The 13,501-nt window shown below is 43.2% G+C and overlaps 1 protein-coding gene across 1 annotated transcript; it reads right to left on the bottom strand.

Annotated features, from left to right (window-relative positions):
• Positions 1-3,911: 3,911 nt before the first annotated feature.
• Positions 3,912-5,785, bottom strand: LOC125506551 (uncharacterized). Its single transcript, XM_048671343.2, has 2 exons — positions 5,684-5,785; positions 3,912-4,699 (listed from the first exon to the last, which is right to left on the bottom strand). The coding sequence occupies exon 2, from the start codon at positions 4,645-4,647 to the stop codon at positions 4,072-4,074; it is 576 nt and encodes a 191-aa protein (XP_048527300.2). The 5' UTR covers positions 4,648-4,699; positions 5,684-5,785; the 3' UTR covers positions 3,912-4,071.
• Between the last annotated feature and the right edge of the window lie 7,716 nt (positions 5,786-13,501).

The raw sequence follows: 13,501 nt of genomic DNA, 5'->3' as shown, positions 1-13,501 counted from the left end.
CTTTCATTGCTAAGTATATTAATTAAGTACTATACGATGTTCTTCAACAGGGACTCCCGATGACAATTGTGCCTCAGGGGATCGAGACAAAAGGTCGCATGTCAATTGTTAGCTTACGACCAAGATATCCTGCATTGCACATGAATGCATTCAGGATTTCTAGAAGCGATGAATGCTTAATAGTGAAAGATTGGAGGAAAATTGTTAACGATCGCAGAGAAGTACTAGGGGGCAGCAATGAGAAGCGCAGCCCACGATTAGGAGACAGGTTCATCTGCACGCTCCAATATGATGAATCAGGAGAGCTATACATGTTCTATGCTATTTTACCAGAGAGAGAGTAGCTAGCAGGAGTGATTTAGCTAGTTCATGCTGCTCTTAGTACTTGTCCTTTCATGTCCGTGTTCTTCGTTCTGAACTTAATCTCAAAGAGTGATTTGCTTTTATGGTGTTATATATGAACGCTTATAATATCATGACAATCATATTGAACTCGATGATATTTTTGCTTCTGGTACAAGTGAATGTTTCTTCTTTAAGCTACTGTTGGTGGTGATTAGATAGCGATAATGACCATGATGATTAAATAGTGATAATGACGACTACGATGATTTTTAGCTAGCTAGATAGAATATATGTATACTCATGTTGATGATATGATGCAAGAGTTTTTATATTAATATGATGATGATGATGAGTTATTATATCATTTAATGAAAGAAACCACAGATTAGTTTCAGCTGGATGGATCCTACCTAAGTGATCAAGTATATATATGCCATATCCATATATATTATACTTGATCACCTAATTAGGTGATCAAGTATAATATGGATATGGCATATACTTGATCACTTAGCTAGCTAGATCCAAATGCATCTAGTCAAAACTAATCAACGGTACTTTCACCTAATGATTTAACAACTCATTATAATGTAAAACAATCACTAAATTAAATTGAAAACACAAAATTAAAGGAAAAATTAAAAAAAACACCCAAACATTTAGTACCGGTTGGTGTTACCAACCGGTACTAAAGCCCTACGCGCACCCGGGCCTGGCTCGTGCCACGTGTTTGCACTTTAGCGCCGGTTCGTGACGAACCGGTACTAAAGGGGGGGGGGACCTTTAGTTCCCACTCTAAAGGCCGTCACGAACCGGCACTAAAGGCCGGTTCTGCACTAATGTGAGATATGATAATTACTTCAGTACAACTTTTACAGTAGTTGGCGTTTTTTGGAGCCGTTCGTTTGCCTCGATCTAACAGTGCATACATACGTGGTAGTCGAAAGTACGCGGATGAAAGTACTCGAAAGTACTAATGATAAGGTGGGGACACCTTTTAATCTAGGGGCATTTTAGTCCTAGGAAAAATATGATAAGGTGGCCCTCTCGTCCAATGCAAAACCGCCGCCCCTCTCATCCAATGCAAATGGCCACCACCGTGAAACTTCCCCTCTTCCATCACCATTAAAACCGCGGCCATCTCCTAGCCTTCTCCTCATTCTCGCGGCCGCAACTTTGCTCTTCCCAGCTTCCACATCATCCCCCTCTTCCATCCACGCAAAAACCTCGATGGAGCAGCAGATCGAGCAGATCGCCGGCGGCGAGAACGCCGACTTCATGGAGATCGCCTGCGGCGACCAGGTCAAGATGAGAAGGTTGACGGAAATCCGTTCTTGGTTTCACAACACAAGTCAGATGCACTGGACGGCAATGGCCACTTTGAAGCAACTGACGAGTAGGGAGAAGGCAAAGCTTCCCCCCCTACCCGCACAACCGATGCACTTCGTCGAGATCCTCCTCTGGGCGATGGAGCAGGCCGATTCATCCAGCCCGTGGACTAGGCGAAGGTGGTGGGCGTTCAGATCCAGGGTAGAGAATCCACTAGATCAGGAACCCACGGTGCACGAGGTGCCGTTGCAGATTGTGGAGCCTCCAACCGAGTCGAAGATGACTCCAAAGCGCAAGAGGAGGAGGACAATGGTCACGACATCGCTTCCCCGTCGTTCTCCACGCTTCCCTCGCCGCTCTCCTCGTCTGAACGGCGGCCGTAGCTATGTTTAGGGTAAGATTGCTGAATTTCATTCATCATTACTTGCCACTTGCTTAATTTGATTCTCTGCAATATGTTCTTCCTACCTGTGTACTTGAATCCGTAGCCTCTGGATGGCAGCTTAGTTTGATCGACGAGGTTGCAATGAGTCTAGGCATATAGCACACTACTAGAAAAACAGCTATAGCCAATATGGACACTAATGACACACTATACATCTGGCGCGTCATGTGTAGGCACGCCATTAGTAACAAAAACAGTAATGCATGACGCACTAGGTGAAAAGTGCGCCATTACTAAGTTTGACCAAGGTTTGACCCAGTCATACACATAGTAATGGCCCACTTTTTATAGGTGCGTCATTACTAAGTTGACATAGTAATGGCGCACCTTTACAAAGTGCACCATAACTATGTGTATGACTGGGTCAATCCTTGGTCAAACTTAGTAATGGCGCACTTTGCATAGGTGCGCCATTACTATGTCAAACTTAGTAATGGCGCACCTATACAAAGTGCGCCATTACTAACTTTGACCAAGGTTTGACCAAGTCATACACATAGTAATGGCGCACTTTGTGAAGGTGCGTCATTACTGAATGCACCCCCCCTTGTGGACCGCCTTTTCAGTTTAAAAAAATAAAAGAAAATGATGGAAATGTCAAAAAAATAAAAGAAAATAAGTTTCCCATGCGATATGTGGTCTAGTTGTTGGGAAAATTTAGAAATATGAATTTCGACTTTATTTACAAAATCTCTTTGGAATTTAGTAAAATGGGCATAACTTTTGCATACGAACTTGGATTAAAAAGTTTTTTATATGAAAAATCATCTACTCGAAAAGTTACATCCGAATTCAACTGGGGGAACCCTGTTGAAGATTTTTAGAATCCCCAAAAACCTAACAGAATAAAAGATACGGGGCTTTTAAGATTGAGAGGGTTTAGGGCGTGTCAGGAGAAGGGGGAGGTGGGCGGAGAAAGGGCTGGTGACGGCAAGATGGAGCAGCCTAGTTTAGTTGAGGACTGCAGCGCGGCTCCCGGCCCGCACGGTGGGGGAGCTCATCGTGGCTAGGCTTGTTGCGCGGCGACCGGCGCAACTAGATCCGTGTGTCAAGGAGAAGGGGGAGGTGCGCGGAGAAGGGGCTGGTGACGGCAAGGTGGAGCAGCCTAGTTTAGTTGAGGAGTGCGGCGCGGCTCCCGGACCACACGGTGGGGGAGCTCGTCGTGGCTAGGGTTGTTGCGCGGCGACCGATGCAACTAGATCTACGTGTCAGGTGAAGGGGAAGGTGGGCGGAGAAGGGGCTGGTGACGGCAAGGTGGAGCAGCCTAGTTTAGTTGATGACTGCGGCGCGGCTCCCGGACCGCACGGTGGTGGAGCTCGTCGTGGCTAGGGTTGTTGCGCAGTGACCAACGCAACTAGATCTGCCGCAGTTCTCAACTAGATTTACGTGTCAGGAGAAGGGGAAGGTGGGCGCAAAGAGGAAATAGAGATAGGGAGGATGGAACGGTGGGCTCCTTCCTCCTTGGCTGGCTAGTGGAAGGCTAATCACATTTCAACTCAATTCAGCTTCAAGTACAAGGTGAAGTTTTGTTTATGGTATTTGCAAAGCTTTAATCATGGACACTCACAGATCCCTCCGTTCCTAAATATGTCTTTTACAAGATTTCACTGGTAGAAAACTATATACGAAGCAAAATGAGTGAATCCATCCACGTTCTAAAGTATGCCTCTTTTCTAAGATGCTATATTCTTTTGGCATATATTCCCCAAAAAGAGCGAATACCTTCATGTGACTGTATTTCTCAAAAAAAAAAACTGAAAGTAATTGCAAGTTGTACCCGACTAGCACAGAATGAGAAAACACTACCCAAAATACATATCATTTAAAATCCATTAATAACACATCCAAACATAAAGGAGGTTCCAAGAAATACATCGCAACATTTGATTCTAAACTGTTTGCCACGCCCCTAAGAAATACTCATCACAACAGCCTCGAGCTGGCTGATAAGTCTACTCATCAGAATACTCACGAGGATCACAGAAACGAACCGGGGTCTCCAACACATCGGTGACCAGCTGGACCAGAAACGGGACACGATCCTGAAGCAAGCCACTGTAGCAATTACCTTTGAGTACATGAACAGCAGTATCGTTTAGCAATGTGCTCAGCTTTTTGACTTGGGCTGAGACCAGATCCTCCTCGGCAAGCAATACGCCCAAGGCTTCCTTAAAGCACTTCCTCATATGTAAAAGCTTAATTGCTGAGCTCTTCATGAGTAGGAGGGCTTCCAGGGCGCCCCGTTCCAGCTTAGCCTCCTGAACCATGAGCTGGGGTAACACATCATGCTCGAGCTTTTGGATTTCCAGCGACAAGCCTGCCACGTCCGAGAGGGAATCCAGCTCCGGGCATTTCCAGGAGCTCGACTCCATGATCAGCGGGCAGAGGAGTGCATACGACTCGCGCGCTATGCGCACCGACTCCAGAGAGACAAGATTCACAAGCATGTCCTCATTGGAGTGGCCCAGCTCATCGGAGCGGGCCTGCAGGTCTTGGACTTGGGCATGGGAGTGGATTTTGAAGAGCATGATTTCCTTTTGGCGGCGAAGAAGGCTGCAGCAGAAGAGTTGCTGCTACCAGCTGGTACAGCACAAACAGAGGAGGATTTAATGTCAGGAAGAGACCATACAGCACCAATCCAAGCTTCTACTTAATTAGTTAGGACAGCATATATATATTTGCATTGTGCGACAGAACAGTTATTAATTTGCAGTGAAAGCAATCCAGCCATGTATTTATACTGATAGGCAACTAAACAAAATGAATGAATACACTCAATCACCCAAAACAGAAAAATAATTAACAGAGGGAATATATATAATTTGGTTCAAAGTAGATAGAGATCCCATCATTCATTGTATTATTGTGAGCAAGAAAATGGCATCTCCAGAATTAATGCCTCACCATCAAAGGAAACAATAAACTAAACAGCAGGGAAATAAAAAAATTGCATCCCAATTAATATTCGTTTTCTAGCTTTGATTTTGTTGTTTTTCGTCCTAATTCGAAATTTCCCCACCAAAAATAGCCCCAATTTTTTTATGATTTGTTGGCATGATGAAGTTTTGTTGATTTTGATCCATGGATTTGCTTGGTTTCCCCAAGTTTCCCCATCTTTCATCCACAAAATCCCTCGGATTTTGCCCCCGAAATCATCAATTTCCGCCCAAAATCGCGACAGGCACAGTTGAAGAATTCATACACCATTTGAGAAACCAAAATCTGACCACAACCAACCAAGCAAACCCTAACTAAAACGTCAGATTGATTCCTTATTACGGATAATCGAACAAACCCTAACTAGGTGGTGTTACCAAACAAACAAACCCTAACTAATTAAATCCTATCCTAGTCGAGGTTCCTCCTCATACGAATGAATCCTCAAAGCCAGAGGCAGGCAGGATACAAGACGGCGCCGCGCCGCGCCTACCAACCACAATCGGAACGAGCAACTCCGGAGGCGGAGGGAGACCACGCTGGCTGGATCCGAGACCTACGAACCAGCGCCTACCAACCAATCGGAACGAACTCCAAGCTGATCGGGATGTACAAGCATGTGCTCACCTCGGGCGGGCGGGCGTAAGATCTGATCTGGAGAGGAGGATGTGAGATTGGGGTCGACAGACAGGGGGTTGCGGGGAACGGCGGCGAGGCGATGGAGTGCGGGGGGGAGACGGAGGCGGGCGGCTTTTTTTTATAGGAGGGAGGGCAAGAGGGGTTCGGGGGTAAAAATCCCTTGAAAAAAGATGAAAGAGGCGCGGTTGATATAGATAATTTAGCCATGGAAAATAAAGAGTAAAAATTACCAAGGCGGTTTAAGTAAATTTTCCAAGGCAGTATTGGTAAGCAAATAAATGTGAAAGTTCCATGGCAATAATAGTTAAATATTTTCCATGTAGATATAGGTAATTTTGGCATGAAAATTTGTAAAATTGCCATGGCAAATAAAAAAGAGTAAGAAATGCCATGGCAATAAAAGTGAAAATTTGCCATTATATTTAGCTAAAATTTGCCATGCCAATTGAGGATTGCGATGGCAAAAAATATATTTAAATTTACGACCCGATATGGGGTTTGGGAGCACCCCAGATCGAATGTTTCGTTCGGTATGGGAGGGGTAACGGTCGAACCCACTCGTTCGGAATGATAAAAGCCCTAACCTGAACACCTCCCCAGCCCCTAACAGCCCAAAAAGATGAATAAAAAGACTAGTATTGAAAAAAAGAAAACACCCGGATATTTCTTTTCTTTTTGCTGTGGTAAAAAAGAACAATTTTGTTGCTTTGTTAAGTAAAACTTCCATCAATTTTCAAACGTGGAAAAAGAGCAAATGTGAACTCGTAGCTTCGTTACGAATGAAGACTGTTTGAATGCAAATTGCTCTTTAAAAACTATCTTGTTCAATAATTCTCATGTAAATAACTATTTTACAAAGATAAACCAACTATTTTTAAAATAAAAAATTGCAAAACCAAATTAAATCATTACTGTCTCATGATTTCTCTCTTACACGCTCGTGAGTTGGAGATGGCCAAGCATCACATCCAGCACTCCAGCGTGTACCCGCTGCTACTCCGAGCGATGCCGATGCGGTTCGAAGCTTTTGACCCTCGTTGGCGTTTCATCGAACACGGTGCGAGCGGACATGAGGTCACCACCACCGACGCATGCATCGAGACAGTTGAGGAAGCATGAGTTAAATTATCCTACTCATGATCTGGAGCTAGCAGCTGCGGTACATGCATTGAAGATCTGGAGACACTATCTGATTGGTCACAAGAGTGATATCTACACCGATCATAAGAGCTTGAAGTATATATTCACTCAGACAGGTCTGAATTTAAGACAACGTCGCTGGCTAGAGTTAATCAAGGATTATGAACCGGAGGTACATTATCATCCAGGTAAGGCGAATGTTGTAGCTGATGCTCTCAGTAGGAAGAAATATGACAACAATCGTAAGTTGAGACCAGAGGCAGAAGAGTTGTATGCAGAGTTGCAACATCTAAACCTTGGTATTGCTGCTAGTGCTATGGAGATAAAAGTGATTCCTACGTTGGAGCAAGAAATACGTAAGGGTCAACTAGAAGATGAAAAGCTAAAGGAGATACACTACTAGGGAAAACCTTATACACAGAACTTTAGCAGTAGCGTGGGTCAAAAAAGCACGCTGGTGCTAAATAGCAGTAGCGCGCACAGGGAAACCGCGCTGCAGATAAAGATCTAGCAGTAGCGCGTCTGGCTTTAAACACGTTGCTACTAAAATTCACACGGTTTAGCCGATAGGCTACACATAGTAGTAGCGACCTATGACGAACCGCGCTACCGCTACTTCATTTGTAGCAGCGCGTTTCAATGAAAACTCGCTACTGCTAAAGGTTATAAAATTAAATGGAAAGAAAAATAGAAAGGTAATTGAAAATGAAAGAAATAGAATAAGGTGAAAGGAAAAAAATAAAATGTGAAGAAAACTAAATGAAAAAGGGGAAAAAAGAGAAAGGAGTAGCAGTAGCGTGTATCACGGAACGCGCTGTAGCTAAGATAGCAGCAGCGCTTTCCTGGAACGCGCTACTGCTACTTCTGACTTAACCACGGGGTTCGTCCTTCCCCACGTGGCCACTTCCCCCAAATCCAACTCTCTCCACGGTCACCGCCGCCGTCGCCCGTCGGCCGCCGCGCACTCTCCGCACCCTCTAGGCCGCCCCCGCCCCCGACCTCAACGCCGCCCCGGACGCCGCCCCCGACCCCGACCTCGACGCCGGCCGCCATCCGCCGCGCGCCCGAGCCCCGACCCTGACCTCGACGCCGCCCTGCCCCTCCCTCGTCGCAGGCACCCGAGGTGAGCACGCCCGCTCCTCCCTCTCCCCTATCTCTGCCTAGGGTTTCTTTATATTTTAGTTGCATCAAATTAGTTAGGGTTCATGTAAAAGTGGAAACAAATCGGATGCGGATGCGGCTCAAATGAGTTAGGGTTCATGTAAGGGTGAAAACGAATCAAATTTCTAAGATGAATCATAAAACGAGTAAAATTTGACCACTTATTTCACTTTATAGTTGGATAATTGAAATATCCGCTACCACTTTCCACCCCTATAGGTTCATCAAATTAGATGGTAATTAGGGAAGTAGTTCCTAGGTACTAATTAGTTAGTAAGAACTAGGTACTAATTAGGTACTAGAATATTTTTATTTATAGTAAGTTTATTTTTAGTAAGAACTAGTTGAATTAATAGAACTAGTTAGTAAGAACTTGTTGCTATTTTTTAGTTAAAGCAATTTTCCCGCCTCGATGTGGACGATGCCTATCCTGCATCCTCGTTGTCGAGTCGGCGAAGGACGACACCTGCTTGACCAGATCGGCCATGTCCGGGACTAGGCTCCCCCGGGGTGGTATTGGGAGGCGCTGCCTACCGGGGGGCGCAGGTTGGTGAGGAGCCAGCCTGTCGTTGACCCGGACCTTCTTTGGTGGCGGTCGCGTGGGCCAGTGACGATCCAGAGGCTCGAGGACTCCGCGGAGGTGGTGCGTCACCGTGTCAGTGAGGAGGACGCGCACGTCCGTCGCTACTTGTTTGCGTTGGAGCACAGGTCGTTCTCCAATACCTGGCAGGTTCTCCAGGGATCTCACTGGAGCTATGATCCCGTGATGGTTCCTTCTCTGTGGGTGTCCACCGCCCGCGCCGATACCCATCGTGTGCTAGGGTTTTAGTTCTATTAGTGATGTTATATGTATGACACTATGTGTGATGTATTAGTGATAATATTCGACGATGTACGGACGCATGAGATGATTTACTTTTGCTTATTGAATGCATGCTAATTTGAGTCCTATAAGATATTTTGAAATGTATATCTTGTGTTGCTCAATATCCAAGTGGCCGGTCATGTTTGCATGTTACACCTCCGAGTGGCCTATGTTTTTCCGGAGTGTTGATTCATTTCCGTTCCGGCAAATTTCAGGCGCTCGATATGTCCTATTTTAGCAAAGGTCATGCCGGATTTTTCCGTGAATTTTGGCATGACTTGTGCCAGAATATGTAGGAAATATCGAGTGCCCCGGATTTGTGTGTTGAGTATCCTGGTAGTTGTCTTCGATCGATTTTCAATTAATATTTTAACTATGAACATTGGAAATGTCTGACAACGAAAAGGATTTCGGTATTTGCAAATACTGCGAAGACGAGCGCGGCTTGTGCAACGGAATCTTCCTAGATGATGATAGGCGCTTCAGCATCAAGCTGGATGAGAACTTCGTAGTGGATAGAGTAAGTCATAACGACAAGTCTTTTTTCGTAGTTAAGCATGACATCTGCTTCATTTGCTTCAACTTATATTTTTTTTACTATTCTACTAGCGTATCCCCTGCCATGCAAGAGTTTTTGTATTAGATAAGATATGTTTCAGTCATACTGCGGAGGTAAAGAAAGTTTATTTGAAGACCGAGCATGGTTATATTTTCCATGCAAAATTATACAACTCAGACGACTACACCTATTTTGGATGCAAAACATGGCGAGCACTATGCAAGACTTATGCATTTGAGCCTGATATGGTTATCACCTTTGATATTCGTCCGGAAGATGATATTGAAGGTAATACCGACATCTGGGTCGATGTGCAGACGCCTCCAGTTATACCATTATGTAAGTTTCTCAACCATATTTATGTCTTTGATATTGTTTATTCAAAAATAGTTGACAACTAATTTGTATTGTCAGCTTATTTCGGTGCAAGCAAACATGTCCAGCGCTTGGTAGACAGGACCTACTACTGTCCCGAGGCTGAACTAAACTGCGAGGAGCTAAGTCATTATGTTTCATGGCTTGAGGATCTTGATACTGTCAAGACAAATTTTCTTCCTGGATTTAGAAATGTTAGTACTGAAAACGTGCGACCAATAGTGTTTGTAATGAACTACGGTCACATCTATTTAGGAAGGATGGTAAGATTTTTTACTATTTGTCCTCAGTGCATCTTTTCCATACATTATTTTTGAAGCTAAACTTCATTGCTAAGTATGTTACCATATGATGTTCTTCAACAGGGACTCCCGATGAATGTTGTGCCTTATGGGATCGAGACTAAACGTACCATGAGTATTATCAGCTTATGGCCAAGATATCCTACAGATTACTTTAGTGCATTCAAGATTAGCGACGGATGCTTAATAGTGCAAGACTGGACCAAATATGTGTTGGGGGAGTGCAGAAAAGTACTAGGGGGCAGCAAACAGAGGCGCTACCCGCGATTAGGAGACAGGTTCATCTGCATGCTCCAACTTGATCAAGGAGGAGAGCTACACATGTTTTATGTTGTTTTACCTAAGAGAGAGTAGCAGGAGTGATTAGCTAGCTAGAAATGAGTTTCAGGATGATGATGTGCTACACTATTACTATGATGATAAAATAGCTAGTGTTGGTGGTAATGACTATGATAATTATTATTAGCTAGTGTTAGTGGTGATTAAATAAATACTGTTGGTGGTAATGACCATGATGATGATTAAATATCTTGTCCTGGCGGATTAGATTCAAGTGGAGGCAACATGTGGTGCACATCGAAAGTACTATTAGTCCAAACTAGATCAAGTTTGGATTAGTAGTATACTTTTGACATGCACCACATATTGCCTCCACTTGAACCTAATCCACCTTCATTTGACACTGTTATGGACATAATGATGTAAACCTCATAACTGGTATTGTATCAATATTTGTATGATGGCGAATAAATAAACTAAAAACGAAAAAATAAAAAAGGAATACTAGTAGCGATGGAGAGAAAACACGCTGCCAGTAGTTACATTAGCAGTAGCGTTGGAGTGAAACAAACAGCCCTAGAGTTCGTACTGGACCTGAGGGATTTACCTATTAATCATCTGCAAAAAGAATTAACTAAATAGCACTTTCCAAATAAAAATGGCAGCAATTCTCATGAGCGCTAAAGTTTCTGTTTTTTACAGCAAGATCAACAAGACTTTTCCCAAGTCTTCCCAAAGGTTCTACTTGGCACAAAAACTAATTAAAACATAAAAATCAATCATAACAGAGGCTATATAAATTATTTATTACTAAACAGGAGCAAAAATTAATGAACAAAAATAAAGTTGGGTTTCCTCCCAACAAGCGCTATCGTTTAACGCCCTAGCTAGGCATGATGATTTCAATGATGCTCACATAAAAGATAAGAATTGAAACATAAAGAGAGCATCATGAAGAATATGACTAGCACATTTAAGTCTAACCCACTTCCTATGCATAGGGATTTTGTGAGAAAACAACTTATGTGAACAAGAATCAACTTGCATAGGAGGGCAAAACAATCATAACTTTGAAACTTTAAGCACATAGAGAGGAAACTTGATATTATTGCAATTCCTACAAGCATATATTCCTCCCTCATAATAATTTTCAGTAGCATCATGAATGAATTCAACAATATAACCAGCATCTAAAGCATTCTTTTCATGATCTACAAGCATAGAAAATTTACTACTCTCCACATAAGCAAATTTCTTCTCATGAATAATAGTGGGAGCAAACTCAACGAAATAACTATCATGTGATTGAAAATTAAGATCAAGATGACAAGTTTCATGGTTATCATTGTTCTTTAAAGCATACGTGTCATCACAATAATCATCATATATAGGAGGCATGCTTTCATCATAATAAATTTGCTCATTAAAACTTGGGGGACAAAAAATATCATCTGCATCAAACATAGCTTCCCCAAGCTTGTGGCTTTGCATATCATTAGCATCATGGATATCCAAGGAATTCATACTAACAACATTGCAATCATTCTCATCATTCAAAGTTTTAGTGCCAAACATTTTAATGCATTCTTCTTCTAACACTTTGGCACAATTTTCCTTTCCATCATAACGAAAGATATTAAAAAGATGAAGTGTATGAGGCAAACTCAATTCCATATTTTTGTAGTTTTCTTCTATAAACTAAACTAGTGCTAAAACAAGAAACAAAACGATTCGATTGCAAGATCTAAAGATATACCTTCAAGCGCTAACCTCCCCGGCAACGGCGCCAGAAAAGAGCTTGATGTCTACTACAGAACCTTCTTCTTGTAGACGTTGTTTGGCCTCCAAGTGCAGAGGTTTGTAGGACAGTAGCAAATTTCCCTCAAGTGGATGACCTAAGGTTTATCAATCCGTAGGAGGCATAGGATGAAGATGGTCTCTCTGAAGCAACCCTGCAACCAAATAACAAAGAGTCTCTTGTGTCCCCAACACACCCAATACAATGGTAAATTGTATAGGTGCACTAGTTCAGCGAAGAGATGGTGAAACAAGTGGTATATGGATAGTAGATAAAGGTATTTGTAATCTGAAATTATAAAAACAGCAAGGTAGCAAGCGATAAAAGTGAGCGTAAACAGTATTGCAATGCGTGGAAATAAGGCCTAGGGTTCATACTTTCGCTAGTGCAAGTTCCCTCAACAATACTAACATAATTGGATCACATAACTATCCCTCAACATGCAACAAAGAGTCACTCCAAAGTCACTAATAGCGGAGAACGAACCAAGAGATTATGGTTGGGTGCGAAACCACCTCAAAGTTATGCTTTCCAATCAATCAGTTGGGCTATTCCTATAAGTGTCACAAACAGCCCTAGAGTTCGTACTACAATAACACCTTAAGACACAAATCAACCAAAACCCTAATGTCACCTAGATACTCCAATGTCACCTCAAGTATCCGTGGGTATGATTATACGATATGCATCACACAATCTCAGATTCATCTATTCAACCAACACATAGAACCTCAAAGAGTGCCCCAAAGTTCCTACCGGAGAATCACGACGAAAACGTGTGCCAACCCCTATGCATAGGTTCATGGGCGGAACCCGCAAGTTTATCACCAAAACATACATCAAGTGAATCACGTGCTATCCCATTGTCACCACAGATACGCACGGCAAGACATACATCATGTGTTCTCAAATCTTTAAAGACTCAATCCGATAAGATAACTTCAAAGGGGAAACTCAATCCATTACAAGAGAGTATAGGGGGAGAAAACATCATAGGATCCAAATATAATAGCAAAGCTCGCGATACATCAAGATCGTATCACCTCAACAATACGAGAGAGAGATCAAACACATAGCTACTGGTACATACCCTCAGCCCCGAGGGAGAACTACTCCCTCCTCGTCATGGAGAGCACCGGGATGATGAAGATGGCCACCGGAGAAGGATTGCCCCCTCCGGCAGGGTGCCGGAACGGGTCTAGATTGGCTTTCGGTGGCTACGGAGGCTTTTGGCGGCGGAACTCCCGATCTATTGTGCTCACGGGTGTTTTTATGGTATATGGAGATATATAGGCGAAAAAAGTACGTCAGGGGGGCCACGAGGGGC

Source organism: Triticum urartu, chromosome 5A, assembly GCF_056163025.1.
Source record: "Triticum urartu cultivar PI428250 chromosome 5A, HENAU_Tu73, whole genome shotgun sequence".
Classification (NCBI taxonomy): Eukaryota; Viridiplantae; Streptophyta; class Magnoliopsida; order Poales; family Poaceae; genus Triticum; species Triticum urartu.
The sequence above is the reverse complement of the archived record's forward strand: the minus strand, read 5'-3'. Positions and strand labels throughout refer to the sequence as shown.